The sequence below is a fragment of the Calidris pugnax genome, unplaced genomic scaffold, assembly GCF_001431845.1.
Source record: "Calidris pugnax isolate Ruff unplaced genomic scaffold, ASM143184v1 scaffold196, whole genome shotgun sequence".
Lineage (NCBI taxonomy): Eukaryota > Metazoa > Chordata > Aves > Charadriiformes > Scolopacidae > Calidris > Calidris pugnax.
Genome location: NW_015091042.1, coordinates 4,185,805 through 4,200,142, shown reverse-complemented (window position 1 = coordinate 4,200,142; position 14,338 = coordinate 4,185,805). Strand labels below are relative to the sequence as shown.

Here is a 14,338-nt window from a genome sequence, read left to right as displayed (position 1 = left end):
TTTCTTGTACCCAGAGAGAGGCAGCAGCTTTTCAGTATCTTCCCTGTTGAATTCCAGGGGTTGTGGGGGAGTAGAAGCTTCAGCTTCATATGCTGAGCTTTCTCTTCTGAGGTTGGGGTGTGTGTGTGTATATATATATATGTGTGTGTGTGTATATATATTTTTATATATGTAAAAAAATATACATACTCTGGTAGCTTTCTGGAAAAAATCCAAACTTGTTTCCTATTGTTTTTGTCAATTCTCACCCTTCCAGTTCCAAAGAGGGACATGACCTGGGCTACTGTTTTCTCTTACAATCAGGTGCCTTTCTGATCCCAGAGTCAAATTCCTCCTTTTGAAATGGATTGGTTTCCTGTGCATCAGACTGAAAAAATATTCTTAATGTATTACAAAAAAAAAAAGTGAGGTACTGTCTTATACTTACCTTTTCCCTTGTCCTACAAGTGAACCACCTGCCATGAAGTTCTGTTACTAAACAGTGAGGTAAGAGAACGGGGTTTATTTCCACTATTAAAATGAGGTGTGGGGTTCTGCCTAATGGGGCAGTTTGTAGTAACCAGTGCATCTCACTGGAAAAGATGGGTTTGTTGGGTTTTTGGTATCGCGGAGCTTCTGATACTGTAAGAGCTTCTGCAGCGACATCCCGTCAGAGGGAGAAACCAGATCTGAAAATGACTCTTCATCAATCAGCTAGATCAGGTAAGGACAGTTCATGTCTGGATCTGACCACAGCAGGCCATTGGTTTGCTGTTACCATAAGCTGTAAGAATTAGTGTAGCACAGAAATGAAGCTTTTGAGGGGAGGGAATAAATAATGAGGACACACTGCTGCCCTTTGCTGCCTTGAGTGAAGGACTATTGCCAGCAAACTGACCCTGACGTCAGTGAACCCCTCCCACCGTTTACTCCTGGTACCTTCATTATTTTTTAATGTTTAAATCCATCTCCTCAAAGATGTGCATAAAGTAATTGTGTAAATTAGTGACAGCTTGTAAAGGCTTAAACAGAGGAACGTGTGGTGTCTAATGGAGCATCAGCAGCATCGCTCCTGGGATCCTCCTGTGGCAGCAGGTAAAGGCAGCAGCTCTGCTGCTGCTCAGTGTGTGACATACTTGGTGGAGTGAGGGTTTTAAAGCTGTTTTATAACACTGTCACAACTCTGACTTTTTAAACAATATTTTGCTTCCTGTTCAAGGTGAGGTTGCTTGTTCCTGTCAGTCTGCACGTGTGCTGCTGGCCCAGGCACTAGGGACCCTGCTCCTGTATTGTTACAAATAAATCTTACACACCTTTGTTGCCCTCCCAAATATCAGCTCTAAGACCCAGAGTAAGTAAGTTTTTCTTACACTTCTACCAGCTTCGCGTCCACGACATCACTCCAAATCATCACAAAGAAGAAAAATAAGTAGTACATTTATTGAATCCACTTACTACTACTTCTAGCTTTTATTCAGACACTTGTGCTCAGCTTCGAGAGCCAAGAATTTATCATTCAATGTGAATGATGCTGTACATGAATCCAGTGCAGGAAGTCGGGCTCTTCTCTCTAACAGGAGTGAGAGAGGGGTTTCTAGTCCTTCTGTCCTTTTTCTTTTTGGCTGCACAAAATAAACCCTTTCCAAGGGCACATGAAATAAAATACTATATTGCATACTATATACATTTACATACAACGGTAAATGCACCATTCATTCAGAGATACACAATACCTAAGGCTCAATGGAAAAGCTTGGTTGAAGCAACTTCTCTCCGGGTGGGAGAAAAGGAGCTCGTGACAGTTGTGGAAGTTTCCATACTCTGTTCATATGGATCCTGCCCTGCTGTTCTCCAGAGCTACAGCACCCTCCAGGGACCAGCTGTGCCCGGGGGGAGGGACAATGGCCCTCACACAGCTCCAGAAGCCCACGGCTCAGTGACAGAAAACATGTAAAACCACAAAGGGGGATTTTTTTCTGAGAATAATTATCCAGCAACCACAGGAGGAGGGAAAGCACCTTTAGTACTGCCCTGCCTGTGTCCCTCAGGGGACCCCACTTCTAACTCTAAGCCTTCCCTTTGTAGCTGAATGATACTTTTAACTGATTATTTTTTTTTTTGCTTTTCTCCTTGGACTGTTGGACTGTTGGGGATTAAAACAGGTGCTAGCTCTCAGCACAGGTGGGAGTGCCCCTAGAGCTGTTGGAAAGAGAAAAATGTTGTGGTTTCTTGTATTTTAAGCTGATCAGAGATAGGGAAGGGAATGGGCTGCTTTCACCTGTACCAGCCTTACATTCCAATACCTGATCTTTGCCTCCCCCCGCCGCCGCGCTGCATGAACATGCCTCCAAAGTGCTCTAAGGGGACTGCCCCTAGAGCTGTTGGAAAGAGAAAAATGTTGTGGTTTCTTGTATTTTAAGCTGATCAGAGATAGGGAAGGGAACTGGCTGCTTTCACCTGTACCAGCTTTACATTCCAATACCTGATCTTTGCCTCCCCCCGCTGCCGCGCTGCACCAACACGCCTCCAAAGTGCTCTAAGGGGACCTACAGCTCCTTGGTCATCTGCTGGGATGTCTACAGTCCCTGCAGAGAAGTAACTTGCCACGTTGCCACGTATGGCAACCTTTTCCCTAAGATAACTAATCAGTTTGTGTGTCAGTAGCTGCAGCTTTGCCTTTATCACCTCTGACCAACGTCACTGGACACTGTATCACGTGTGTCAGTAGCTGCAGCTTTGCCTTTATCTCCCCCTGACCAACATCACTGGACGCTGTATCAATCACACCAACTACGCTGCAGATAAGGAGACACAACCTTATGTCTGTCATAGCTGTCCCCAAGAAGGTGCAGTCCCCAAGAGCCACACACCGTGGCACTGTATGTAATGACTGTGGCCACCACAGGCTGCCTGGGGAGGAACCAGCTGCTCTTGTACCTTGCTGTTGCCAAATAGATTCCTGGATAGAAGCTGGGGTTCACTGGACTAGATTCCCCTAAATTAAGCTGCTGCTCTTTCCTCAGCAGGGGCTCAGTACTCACTGCTTGTCTGTCCTTCTGGACGCAGAGGAGGAACACACTAACCCTCCAGAGCCAGGGCCTGTTTCACACCCCAAGAAGAGCAATTTAAACATAAAGTGTTAACCGTGCTCTCTCCCTGGCTCGGAGCAGGGCAGGAATTCCAAATCCTGTATGGAAAAGTCAAAGTGTAACACACCATCAATACTCCTGGTGGTGTCGGAGGCAGCAGCCCTTCCTGAGGGTGGGGAAAGGCTCCACGTGGACATTTCTCTGCTCCTGCTCGTTTGTCCGGCTGTTTTGGCTCGAGGAGAGATGGCATCACGGCGCTGGAGCACCGCACATCCCCATGGCACTGGGGGCACCGGAGTCCCTCTCAGCTCCAGCTGGAATTCTGCAGTTCCTCACGGAGCCAGGTTGGAAGGGGCTGCCCCAGTCTGTTCATCAGCTTGGATAATTCAATGTTGTGCTCCCGGTAGAAGTCTCTTAGGAACAGCCGTGACTGAGTGGAAAAATACAGAGCACATGAGCAGGAAAGAAAACATTCCCCTCAACACCTAGGACACAGGTGGCAGGAAAATTCAGGTTGGTTTCCTGGGATGTTTCTACAGCTCCTGCTGCCCAGGGATATGAGGGTTACTCACCGAGGGATCCATATCAGGGTATTTTCTTCCTTTACTCTTTCCCAGGCATTTAGTCTTTCCTCCATCCAGCAGCTGGCACCAAAATCCTTTTGCTTCATCAAATCTGAAAAGGACAATTGTCTTTAAAAGATATGGCCACGTGCCCAATTAGCAGCAGCAGAAATTAAATAACTCCATAGGTATGTCCCATTTCAGTGCTTTACAAATGGGTCTGGGTTTTTATTTATTTATTTGTGATATCGGTACCTTTTTTTTTTAAGCACTTGACTACTTTGACCAGAAATCCATTACAACCACGATTGCTTCAGCTTTATGCAAATTTCAGAGGTAACATGGTGTTAGGATATTTGCCTATTAAGCTTGGGGGAGGGGAGGATAATAATCCACATTTTAGTGCATGTAAATTCTTTTAAATCTCCTCATTATATTTGAGATGTATTAGAGAACCCACTGACCATTTAAAGAACAAGTGTTTCTTGCCTTGCTAGAACACCAGAATAAGGCAGAGCTGGGAACCACAACTGGGCCAAGTCTCTCCTGTCCCCTCAGTTGGCCAAGCTTGAGTGTGAGGTTTGAGCAAGTACCTCTTCCACACGGAGGCCACCTGACCAATGCCACGGCTTTTCTGACCCTTTCTCCTGGTTCTCCTCTCTTTGCTGTTCAAGGAAAGGGCAATGGCCACACACCTACACACACACCACTCGCTGCCCTCGGCCAGCACGGGCTGGGATAGCAGAGGAGGTATGAAACCGCAGGTTCCAGCTGCAAAGAACAACATTTGGGATCTCCAGGGGACTTGCAGAGCTCCCACTGAAGACTGATGCAGTCATGGTTCATCTGCAGCTGGCACTTAATTGTACTCAGATTAATTGCACTTGCACTGTGGGCAAGATCACAGCAATGGCTGAGTAATGTCCTTCAACTTAGAATCATAGAATCATTGAGGTTGGAAGAGACCCTTGGGATCATTGAGTCCAACCATCTACCCTACTCTACAAAGTCCTCCCCTACACCATATCCCTCAGTACCGCATCTAAATGTCCCTTAAACACAGCCAGGGACGGTGACTCAACCACCTCCCTGGGCAGCCCGACCCTGGCAGCTCCAATGCCCGACCACTCTCTCTGTGAAGAATTCCTTCCTAATGTTCAATCTAAACCTACCCTGTTGGAGCTTGAAGCCTGTGCCTCAGCCAACACCTCCTCAGACAGCTCCGGGCACCTGGCAAGTCCACATTTTCTGTAATAAAAGGCTCTTTATCTCAAAACCGTGTGATGTGTCCCTAATTCTCCATTTAGCTGGAGATACGAGCAACCTGTCACACATTTTTAATCACACCTCCTCTACTTTCTGTCAGATACAGGTATAACATGAAGCGTAAAGAGCACTAATAATTCCAGTGCCTTTTCTGAAACCACAAAGGCCAAATGGAAAACATCATAATTACTGTGAGGAACTCAGTGCCAAAAATGGTGCCAGTGTCCTCCCCCAGAGGATTTCCCTACCTGAGGGCCTGGGTGTAGTTGAAGAGCGGCGTGACTCCCAAGAACTTCTGGATGTTGTCCATTACAGAGGCAGGGTTGTGTCTCAGCTCCTGGCCGTCCACGATGAGGAGCTGAAAAGAGAGCGGCCACCTCAGCCTGTGACAGCTTGTGCTCAGTGACACCCCCCCCTTCCCAGCTCCCAAAACTCCCCACCTTTGTGTGTGTGAGCAAGGGCTGGCAAAGCCTGTTTACTCCAGAGCAGCACAAGGGGGGATGTGGCCCATTTGTCACCACAGAGAATAAATCATTGAATTGGGTTGGAAGGGACCTTCAAGACCATCTAGTCCAATCATCAACCAAACTCTGATAAAAACCATCCCTAAACCCTGCCTCTCAGCACTACGTCAACCCATCTTTTAAACCCCTCCAGGGATGGTGCCTCAGCCACTGCCCTGGGCAGCCCATGCCAATGTGCAATAACCCTTTCAGTGCAAAACTTTTTTCTAATATCCAATCTGGACCTCCCCTGGCACAACTTGAGGCCCTTTCCTCTTGTCCAAAATACCCTAAAAGAGTAGGTCATGACAGGTTTTGCTTAATAAAGTTGCTTTTGGCCAAACGCCCTGTAACTGCATTGAGGCCCCGCAGGAGCAGGATTTACAGATTGTCTCTGGAAAGCTCCTGTGCTTTTTAGCTGTGGGCAGCCATTGTGCCCAGTGTCCTGCTGTAACCTGTGGGTATTCTCCTGTTACATGTATGATAGACAGTAACAAACAACATCTGTGCCAATACATTGCCTGTTCCAAAGAAAAGGATAGAAAAACAGTCACATGAACTGAAGCCTGGGGAAGGCAGGAGACCCCGACCCACAGTAAGTACGAGGACGGTGTGTCTGGATCTATCACTCCTCACCCCTGGAACCCCCAGGAATAGTGAGGCAATGAGATACAAGCCCAAGAATGTTCTCCCCTGTCTCTTTTAGTCTTGGCAGATCTACCGTGTACAGTTTAGACCGCTGCCTTGGCAGAGAATAAGAGATTAAACGGGCATTTTAAGACTCTGCTGGATTACAGGCTGTCTGAGGATAAACCCAGCAGGAGAAAGGAACTTGAAAAAAAAACACATCCTGACTCACACGGTATTAGACAGTTTATACATTTCTTGGGAAATTAGAGACAGTAATGGTCTATACTGCTGATCTTTTTGCAAATTTATACACAAACCATAGAATCCTGACATCTCTGCAGTGAAATCTCCCTTCGGTGGGCAGCTAACGAGTGGCCAGGAGCCTCTCTTTAAAGCAGGGAAAGCAGAGCGAGCAGCTGAGCCCCCGCGGGGCCTGCCCAGGGTCCCCGGGCTGCAGGAGGGGGGATGAAAGGAAGGGAGCAGGAACACTGCTCTTCCTGCTGAGCTGCTCGATATCGTGGAGGCTCCGGGAGATCACTGTATCCTCCTGCGCTCACTTTTACAAATACAGCAAAGTATAGTGTAAAATGGGAGTATTCAAGCCTCATTTCTTACCAGCTCATAACAGGAGGAAGCAAGTGGTGGCTCTTGTTCCAAAAGCCAAGACCAAAGGTGAAATGAAAACAATGGAGGGGGGGGTAAAAACACGTGCACGTGGTATGGTTTGTTCTCCTCTCCACTCAACCTACACGGGGCTCCACCAGAGCTGCCAAACCTCTTACCTGGCCGGAGGGGTAGTAGGTGAGCCAGCGCTCCAGGTGAGCCGAGTACCAGCCGGGGAGCAGGCACCGGCTCTGCAGGTTGCGCAGCTCCTGAGGGGCCTGGGATTTGGCTGAGATCACTTGGTAGAAGGTGTAGTTGAGCGCCACGGGGTCGTTGTGAGCACGTTGGTGCTGAGAAACACAAGCTGAACTTAGGAGCGGGGACACAAAATTCCACCCTTGCACATCTCTCAGCACACCTGCCCACCAGTGTCTTTGTGTGTGACTCTGTCCCCACTCTGGGACACTCTGTGTCATCTCCCGGCACCCCCATGGCAGTGCCTCCACGGCGTTCTGCCCCAGCCCCCCCCCTCACCCGCAGAACAGCGCCGGGGAGTTACCTGGTACCAGGAATAGGCTCGGTCCGCAGGGTTGATCAGAACCGTGATGATTTTGGCTCGAGGCAGCAGGGCCGCCCCACGTTTCGGAACCACCTCCGTGTCAAAGTAATTAGCGCTCTTCTCAAACATGAAGTCTGTGCTGGCGTTGGAGGGAATGGGGAAGAATTCCATGTACCTGCCGAACAGAGGGGATGGAGATGATGAAAGGGTAAGAAAGCATTTTGCTGGGAGTGTTCCCCAAGTCCTGGGGTGGTGGAAGGCAAAGGCTGAGGACAGGGTGCTCCTTGCAAGCCAAGCTCTAGCAGAAAAGAGGTTTTGTCCAAGAATAAGGCCAGAATCAGGTGCCAGCCCTGCCACTGAGCACTTGTTTAAACCCATCTATATTGTTTGTCTCTGTGTACCTCAGTCTGTAGCTGAGACACAAGGTCGGGAGCTCTGCTCTGCCTCACAGGGGCTTGTCAAGTTGGTAACGTGGAAACTCAGGCATTGGAGCAATGGCAGGGCAGAGGGTAACGGGGGTCAGGGCACTGCAAAACACTGCAAGACTGCTCTCTGCTGAAATTTAAGCTGTACAACGAACTCAGACTCCATGCTAAACATGAAGATTCTCCTCTTCCGTGTGATGCTACACTCAAATCAAGTTGGACGACTCTTCCAGGGGATGCAAATAAAACCCTGGGCTTCTCAGCTGTCAGCTACTGCAACTCCTCTGTACTGCCTGGCTCGTGAGCTTCACTCAGGTACCAACCATCTTCCACTATCTTTTCAATGGTTCTCTAAATGGTCAGAGAAGTCAGACAACATCTCCCACAGCTCACAGGCAAAGAAATCCCACAACAGAATGCCTTAGTGCCACACAACCAAATGGCAGGGCAGAGGGTAACGGGGGTCAGGACACTGCAAAGCACTGCGAGACTGCTCTCTGCTGAAATTTAAACTGTACAACGAACTCAGACTCCATGCTAAACATGAAGATTCTCCTCTTCTGTGTGATGCTACACTCAAATCAAGTTGGACAACTCTTCCAGGGGAAGCAAATAAAACCCTGTGCTTCTCAGCTGTCAGCTACTGCAACTCCTCAGTACTGCCTGGCTCGTGAGCTTCGCTCAGGTACCAATCATCTTCCACTATCTTTTCAATGGTCCTCTAAATGATCAGAGAAGTCAGACAACATCTCCCACAGCTCACAGGCAAAGAAATCCCACAACAGAATGCCTTAGTGCCACACAACCATCCCTCAGAGCCACCCATGAGGGACTGCACTGCCATGGGTGACCCAAAGCTCATGAAAGGGCAATGCAGCAAGAAAACCTTTAAATTTTCTCTGTCTGGAAACAACTGTACAACGAACTCAGACTCCATGCTAAACATGAAGATTCTCCTCTTCTGTGTGATGCTACACTCAAATCAAGTTGGACAACTCTTCCAGGGGAAGCAAATAAAACCCTGTGCGCTGTCAGCTACTGCAACTCCTCTGTACTGCCTGGCTCGTGAGCTTCACTCAGGTACCAACCATCTTCCACTATCTTTTCAATGGTTCTCTAAATGGTCAGAGAAGTCAGACAACATCTCCCACAGCTCACGGGCAAAGAAATCCCACAACAGAATGCCTTAGTGCCACACAACCATCCCTCAGAGCCACCCATGAGGGACTGCACTGCCATGGGTGACCCAAAGCTCATGAAAGGGCAATGCAGCAAGAAAACCTTTAAATTTTCTCTGTCTGGAAACGTAGTGGCATAGTGGCAATAGAATTTCCTTGTCTGGTGGAAATACTTTATCATAATTGCATATTTTTACAAGTGGACACTGCTTCTCAGCTGTCAGCTACTGCAACTCCTCAGTACTGCCTGGCTCGTGAGCTTCGCTCAGGTACCAATCATCTTCCACTATCTTTTCAATGGTCCTCTAAATGATCAGAGAAGTCAGACAACATCTCCCACAGCTCACAGGCAAAGAAATCCCACAACAGAATGCCTTAGTGCCACACAACCATCCCTCAGAGCCACCCATGAGGGACTGCACTGCCATGGGTGACCCAAAGCTCATGAAAGGGCAATGCAGCAAGAAAACCTTTAAATTTTCTCTGTCTGGAAACGTAGTGGCATAGTGGCAATAGAATTTCCTTGTCTGGTGGAAATACTTTATCATAATTGCATATTTTTACAAGTGGACACTGGAGCCAGTGCAAGGAACACAGTGATGGCTCTAAGTTTAAAGGGCCCAGAACAACAGTAGGGAGGTTGCCCCTCTGTACTACCCCTCTTAACTCAGAAACCACACAAGAACTTTTTAATGAGCACAGTGCTGCCTGTTTTGCATGTCAAAGGAAAAGAAACCTCATGACAGCAGGGCATTCACCAGTGACTCTTGATTTTTGAAGTTAAATCAGGCCCACAAGTCACTAAGGTCAGACACTACCTGTCCCGCTCCTGGGCTGAAGCAGTTGGGTTACCAGAGATCATGCACTGAGCAACAGCAGTGAAAGCATCTGTTCAGAACGAGAGAAGCTACTAAGGTGGCTGAGGTGGACAGAGACTCAGGAGAAGACAACATGGGTGCACCTTGTGACAGAACAACACGCGCCAGCATTCTTACCAATCGATTCCTTTATGATAGTTGGGTCCATTAAAAAACTGGATCTCCTCGAAGGTGGATGGACTTGGGAAGTTACTGGTGACAGCTGGATGCATGGTCAAGAAGAAGTGCACAGCTGTTGTGCCTGCAACAGGAACCAGTTAACGGGACCCGGGTCACACATAATGAAAGGCTTTACCTACGCTGCAAAACCCAGTCCCTGGGTGGGCACGCTCCTGTCACACGTGGTGAACCCACTCCTTAACTCGTGCAGGTTACGCCAGCAGTGACACCAGGCACTTGGGGATTTAACTTTACTCAGTAGGTCAACCCCACGTTGCAGCTGATTTAAGTCACCTCCTTAGCATGAAAGCCACCCCCCACATGGACTACCCCCACACCTCTATCCCTGGTGGCAGAGTCACCCTGGCATGTGGCAGAACCCACATCTGCCAAACAGGAGGTGGGCTGGGCACTGCAGGTGCCTTGTGTTTGGGAAGGAGATGTGTCAGGGACAACATCAGTGTCCTCAGAGGAGAGTGCCTTCCCTCTGCTGTGGATGTTTTCCCTTCACCCAGCCAAACCCCGTAATCCTGCTCAGCACACACACCAACAGAGCTTCTCGGTGACACGGGCAGAAGAGAGCAGCTTGGCCAGGACAAGCTTCCACCCAAGGCCAGGATCACTCTTTGCTGTGCACGGTTGGTGGCTGCTGTTTCAGAGAAAGCCAAGGTTTGAAGACCTGGCGTTGGCGGAAGAGATTTTGCTCTCTTCAGGCTAGAAGGGACTCCTCAGTACAGTCTGTCCGGCCATGTCACTGCCAGCCACAATGCCACAGCAGCTAAGAGGTGGTGACAGAGGTCAGGCAGAAGAGGACGGCCACCTCCCACTGCCAGTGACAGGGAGCACTGAGTGGTACACAGATCTGTGGCAGGAAAAGCACTAGGGGGCATTCATCCTCACCTTTGCTAAGCCTGTGTGTGAGTCCTGCTGACAGCTTATGTTTGTGACAGCTAGGAAAGGTCACAGTTGCTCTGAGCTTACGTGGAAAAGCCAAAACCCTCCTCTGCAGCAGGGCTTTTCCCTCTGCAAATCAGGACCGAGCCAAGCAAAGTGCCAGGGCGCAAAGTACTGACAGACTTGCCAGATTTCGGTTAGAACAAATCTCTGAGATTCTCTGAAATGTCCTCTGCAGCCACTTGGCAGCCTGCACGGAGGGCAGCCAGACACATCTACAGCACAGACACTTCCAGCTCTCCTCCCCGGGGGGACGAGAGGGGAGCTGCCATCTATCTTTAGATAAAGCGTTCACGTTACCGGTTTTCTGAGGTCCCACGATGAGGAACTTGGGGAGTCGATCGCAGGTTTTCTCTTTGGACCAGATATCCTTGTGCCTCTTATCGTCACAGGGGTTCTGCAGCACAAGGGAGGGGATTAAGCCTTACCACAGGAGCTAATGGAGAGGGGAGGAAAAGCTGGAAGGCCAGTCCTCCGGGGAAAATGCCATTAGCATATGAAGAACACTTCACAGCCACACCGCTGCTCTGCCAGGCATCAAGAAGAGCTCAGTAAAAACACGAGGGAACATGTTTAAAAGCTCTAAAGTGACAGGGGAGCCAAAGTCCCTCTGAGAGAGTAACCACAGGCCTGGCCCCGTGTAGCCGTGATGGGCTGGGCCACCACGATAGCACAGCTCAGCATCTGTGAACTTCTGGCAGATAGACAACTCTATCACCTCCAGTTAATTTCATCTGCTCATTATCATGCGGAGAGCTGCTGCACTGGGATAAAATGGAATAAGCGTGTTTTTATTTAATGAACATAAATTCTGCAGTGTGAAATTACTTTAAGATTAACCACATTAACACGCCTGTAAGCTCCTCCAGCACCAAACAGGGCTCTTCCTTGCACACTTTACATTTCACAGCAGCTTGCTCTAATCTGAGCCCTTTAACAACCCAAACGCCTGCAAGCCTGCCCCCCAGTCACTTCTGACAGCCACTCCTGTCCCTAAGCTCACAGCGTGACTGTGTCCTACAGCTTCTACTCCCCATCCCTTCCACCTTGCAAATTTGCCACCCGCAGCCACAAGCCACAAAGGTTAAACCTAAAAACTTTATGCATTACCCCTCCGTGCTCTGGATCAGCAGTCTCACCACACCTCAGATGTGGGACATGCCTCTTGGAAAACCACTAGGAGCAGTTAAAGCTGCCTTCTCACCTGCCACAAGGGGTTCTTCTCCTGGGGAAAGATCTCAAAGTACTTTTTGGCCAGCTGGACAGGGGGCAGGGTCTGCAGGCGGAGGTTGGTCCAGCACTGCACAAACTTCACCAGGCTCTCAAAGGTGTACAGGCCCAGACGGTCGTTCCCATAGTTGGACAAGTGGGTCATGAAGATGCTGATCTGAAAAGAGAAAAGACATGGGATACTGGTTAGTCAGGTGACGGTACTGCTTCCTCCTAGCTTGATTTTACTGTCATCAAGAGTCTTTTCACATCTCAGACTGCCCTGGCTGTCTGGGTTGATCAATATGTCTCTGCCAGTGTACAGCACTGCCACGATGAAAAACTAAAGAAATGTAGTGGTTGCAAAACAGGAGGAACTCAGGAGAGGAGGGACACAGACCCCTGGGGAATGGTGGGGTGGGGGCCCCCCAGGGAGAGGGGCAGCAGGCTGCAGGCTCAGGCACAGTGGCACAAGGGACAGTTCTCACAGGAGTTATTTCTAGGCCCACAGCCTGTCAGCTTTCACTCACTTCAGAGTTGACATCTCAAGGGTAAAGGAACAACCGGCAATTCACACTTTAAAATGCAAGCAAGTGTACCTGGGGATCCGAACACGGACTGCAAAGAGACACTGCACGAGGACATTGTCCTGAAAACAGACATCAGCTGAGAAGGTTTTAGCTTTCAAGAGCCTTCAGCACAGGCAGCCCCTGAAAAATATGTCCTGCCAAGCCTGAGGGTGTAAACCTTTGTGCAAAGTGGCACTGAGCACCCACGGGAGCACCCCCAGCACTGCAGTGCTCGGGAGCCTGTGTGCTATCTCTGCCTTACCAAGCCATCTCTTCTCTCAAGCAAACACATTTCCCTCCTGTCTGCTTTTCAGTATTTCAGCTTTTGGAAGAGTGCAAAAGACTGCTATCAGCTTGACTCTGGTGTGGCTTTGACAGGTCCCATGGAACCAGGCATCCCAGTGCCTGTAACACAACAGCACTTTTCCCAGACACAAACCACACCATGGCTAGAAGTTATCAAAACAACAGCAGAACACCAGGGCCAAGGGAAGAACGACTACGAGGGTGATTTAGCGCTCCCGACCCAGTGTCTGCTAGTGCAGGGGGGAGAAGAGGCGTCAGCCGTTGTAGGGGTACCCATTGCTGCCTAATTCAGAGCTTCATCCTGATGATGCCAGGTAAGGTCAGGAGGCAACAACAGGCCTCCCTGGCAGGGGGCAGGAATGGCTTTCCCGCTCACAGTAGGGGAAGAGCAAAAGGGGGAAGCAGGAGACAGATGGTCTTGGGATGAAGACATTTGCTGGCACTCAGGAGGTCTGAACTCAGATTTCTGCCCAGTGTCACCACAGCCTGGTCTCAGTGCAACAAGACAGATACTGATAGATAGTCGCTCTTTGTGCCTGAGCCATCCCCGAGACGCTGTGAAATTAATGTAATCCTGTCTATAAGGTGCTCACACCGCCTGATCTTTGCAGAGGCAACAGAAGACAGTGGCGGGATGCTGGGACACATGGAAATTAAGCAGAGTTAAGGATTTATTCCGTTCATCTGCCTGTGAGTTTTTCACTTCTGGTTTCCTACTGAGCTGAGGGAGGCCCTGCCAGACAGGCTCCGGCACCTACACTTCAAAGAGCAGGGTGTGCTCGGTGCCGTTGTGTTAAAGGGATGTGCTAAACACAACACAGAGCAAAGGACAGAAAGATCTTCTGTGTAACTGCAGGGCCACGCCATGGAGCACATAAGGTGGCAAATGGATGTGTCTCGTGTTGCCTTTTGACCGTTTCTGGGAGACAGCAGGGAGGTGGTGTGACACCAAAGGGTGGCTTAGCCCTTTGACTTGCTAGTGAAACATTTAGAGTGAAAATTTGCTGCATGAAGTGCCTGGCTTACTGGCATAAAGCAAGTACTGCAGCAGAGAAGACACAGGTCACCACTGGGGGCCCCTTCAAGATTTCCAGAAAAAAACCAAGCCTGCACATGACCCAGGTTAGCAACTGTGTCTGAAGAGTGACTACATTGGGAAAAAACGGCTCACACAGGAATGCTGTCACCTGCAAACAGTCCCAAGCAGCTGGGTTTAGAAGAAGACAAGCCAAGCCCAAGTGAAAAGCCGTTTCCCTGTACTTCTGAGCGTGCAGTCACGTCCCGTAACACACAGGCGCTGTTTAACAAGGCCTGGCAGCCTCCTCTGCCTCGTCACAGCCACGGCTGCCAAAACAGCCCTGAGCTCCTGACATAAGCTACGCTCCAGTCCCATCTCTCCCTCCCTCCCATCCACACCCAGTGCCCCCGGGAACCAGCTTGCTAATAACGCCTCCCTCCATCTCCCCCT

The 14,338-nt window shown here is 49.4% G+C and overlaps 1 protein-coding gene across 7 annotated transcripts in view; it reads right to left on the bottom strand.

Moving 5' to 3' along the window:
- Positions 1-2,701: 2,701 nt before the first annotated feature.
- Positions 2,702-14,338, bottom strand: part of NDST2 (N-deacetylase/N-sulfotransferase (heparan glucosaminyl) 2) — a 128,508-nt gene continuing 116,871 nt past the window's right edge. For all 7 annotated transcript variants that reach the window (XM_014956284.1, XM_014956286.1, XM_014956282.1 and 4 more), the window contains 8 exons: positions 11,991-12,173; positions 11,087-11,183; positions 9,791-9,914; positions 7,193-7,367; positions 6,813-6,983; positions 5,146-5,255; positions 3,641-3,743; positions 2,702-3,498 (listed from right to left, as the gene is read on the bottom strand). In XM_014956284.1, coding sequence (XP_014811770.1) covers positions 3,373-3,498; positions 3,641-3,743; positions 5,146-5,255; positions 6,813-6,983; positions 7,193-7,367; positions 9,791-9,914; positions 11,087-11,183; positions 11,991-12,173 — 1,089 coding nt within the window. In that variant the 3' untranslated portion in view covers positions 2,702-3,372. The remainder of the gene's footprint in view (positions 3,499-3,640; positions 3,744-5,145; positions 5,256-6,812; positions 6,984-7,192; positions 7,368-9,790; positions 9,915-11,086; positions 11,184-11,990; positions 12,174-14,338) is intronic.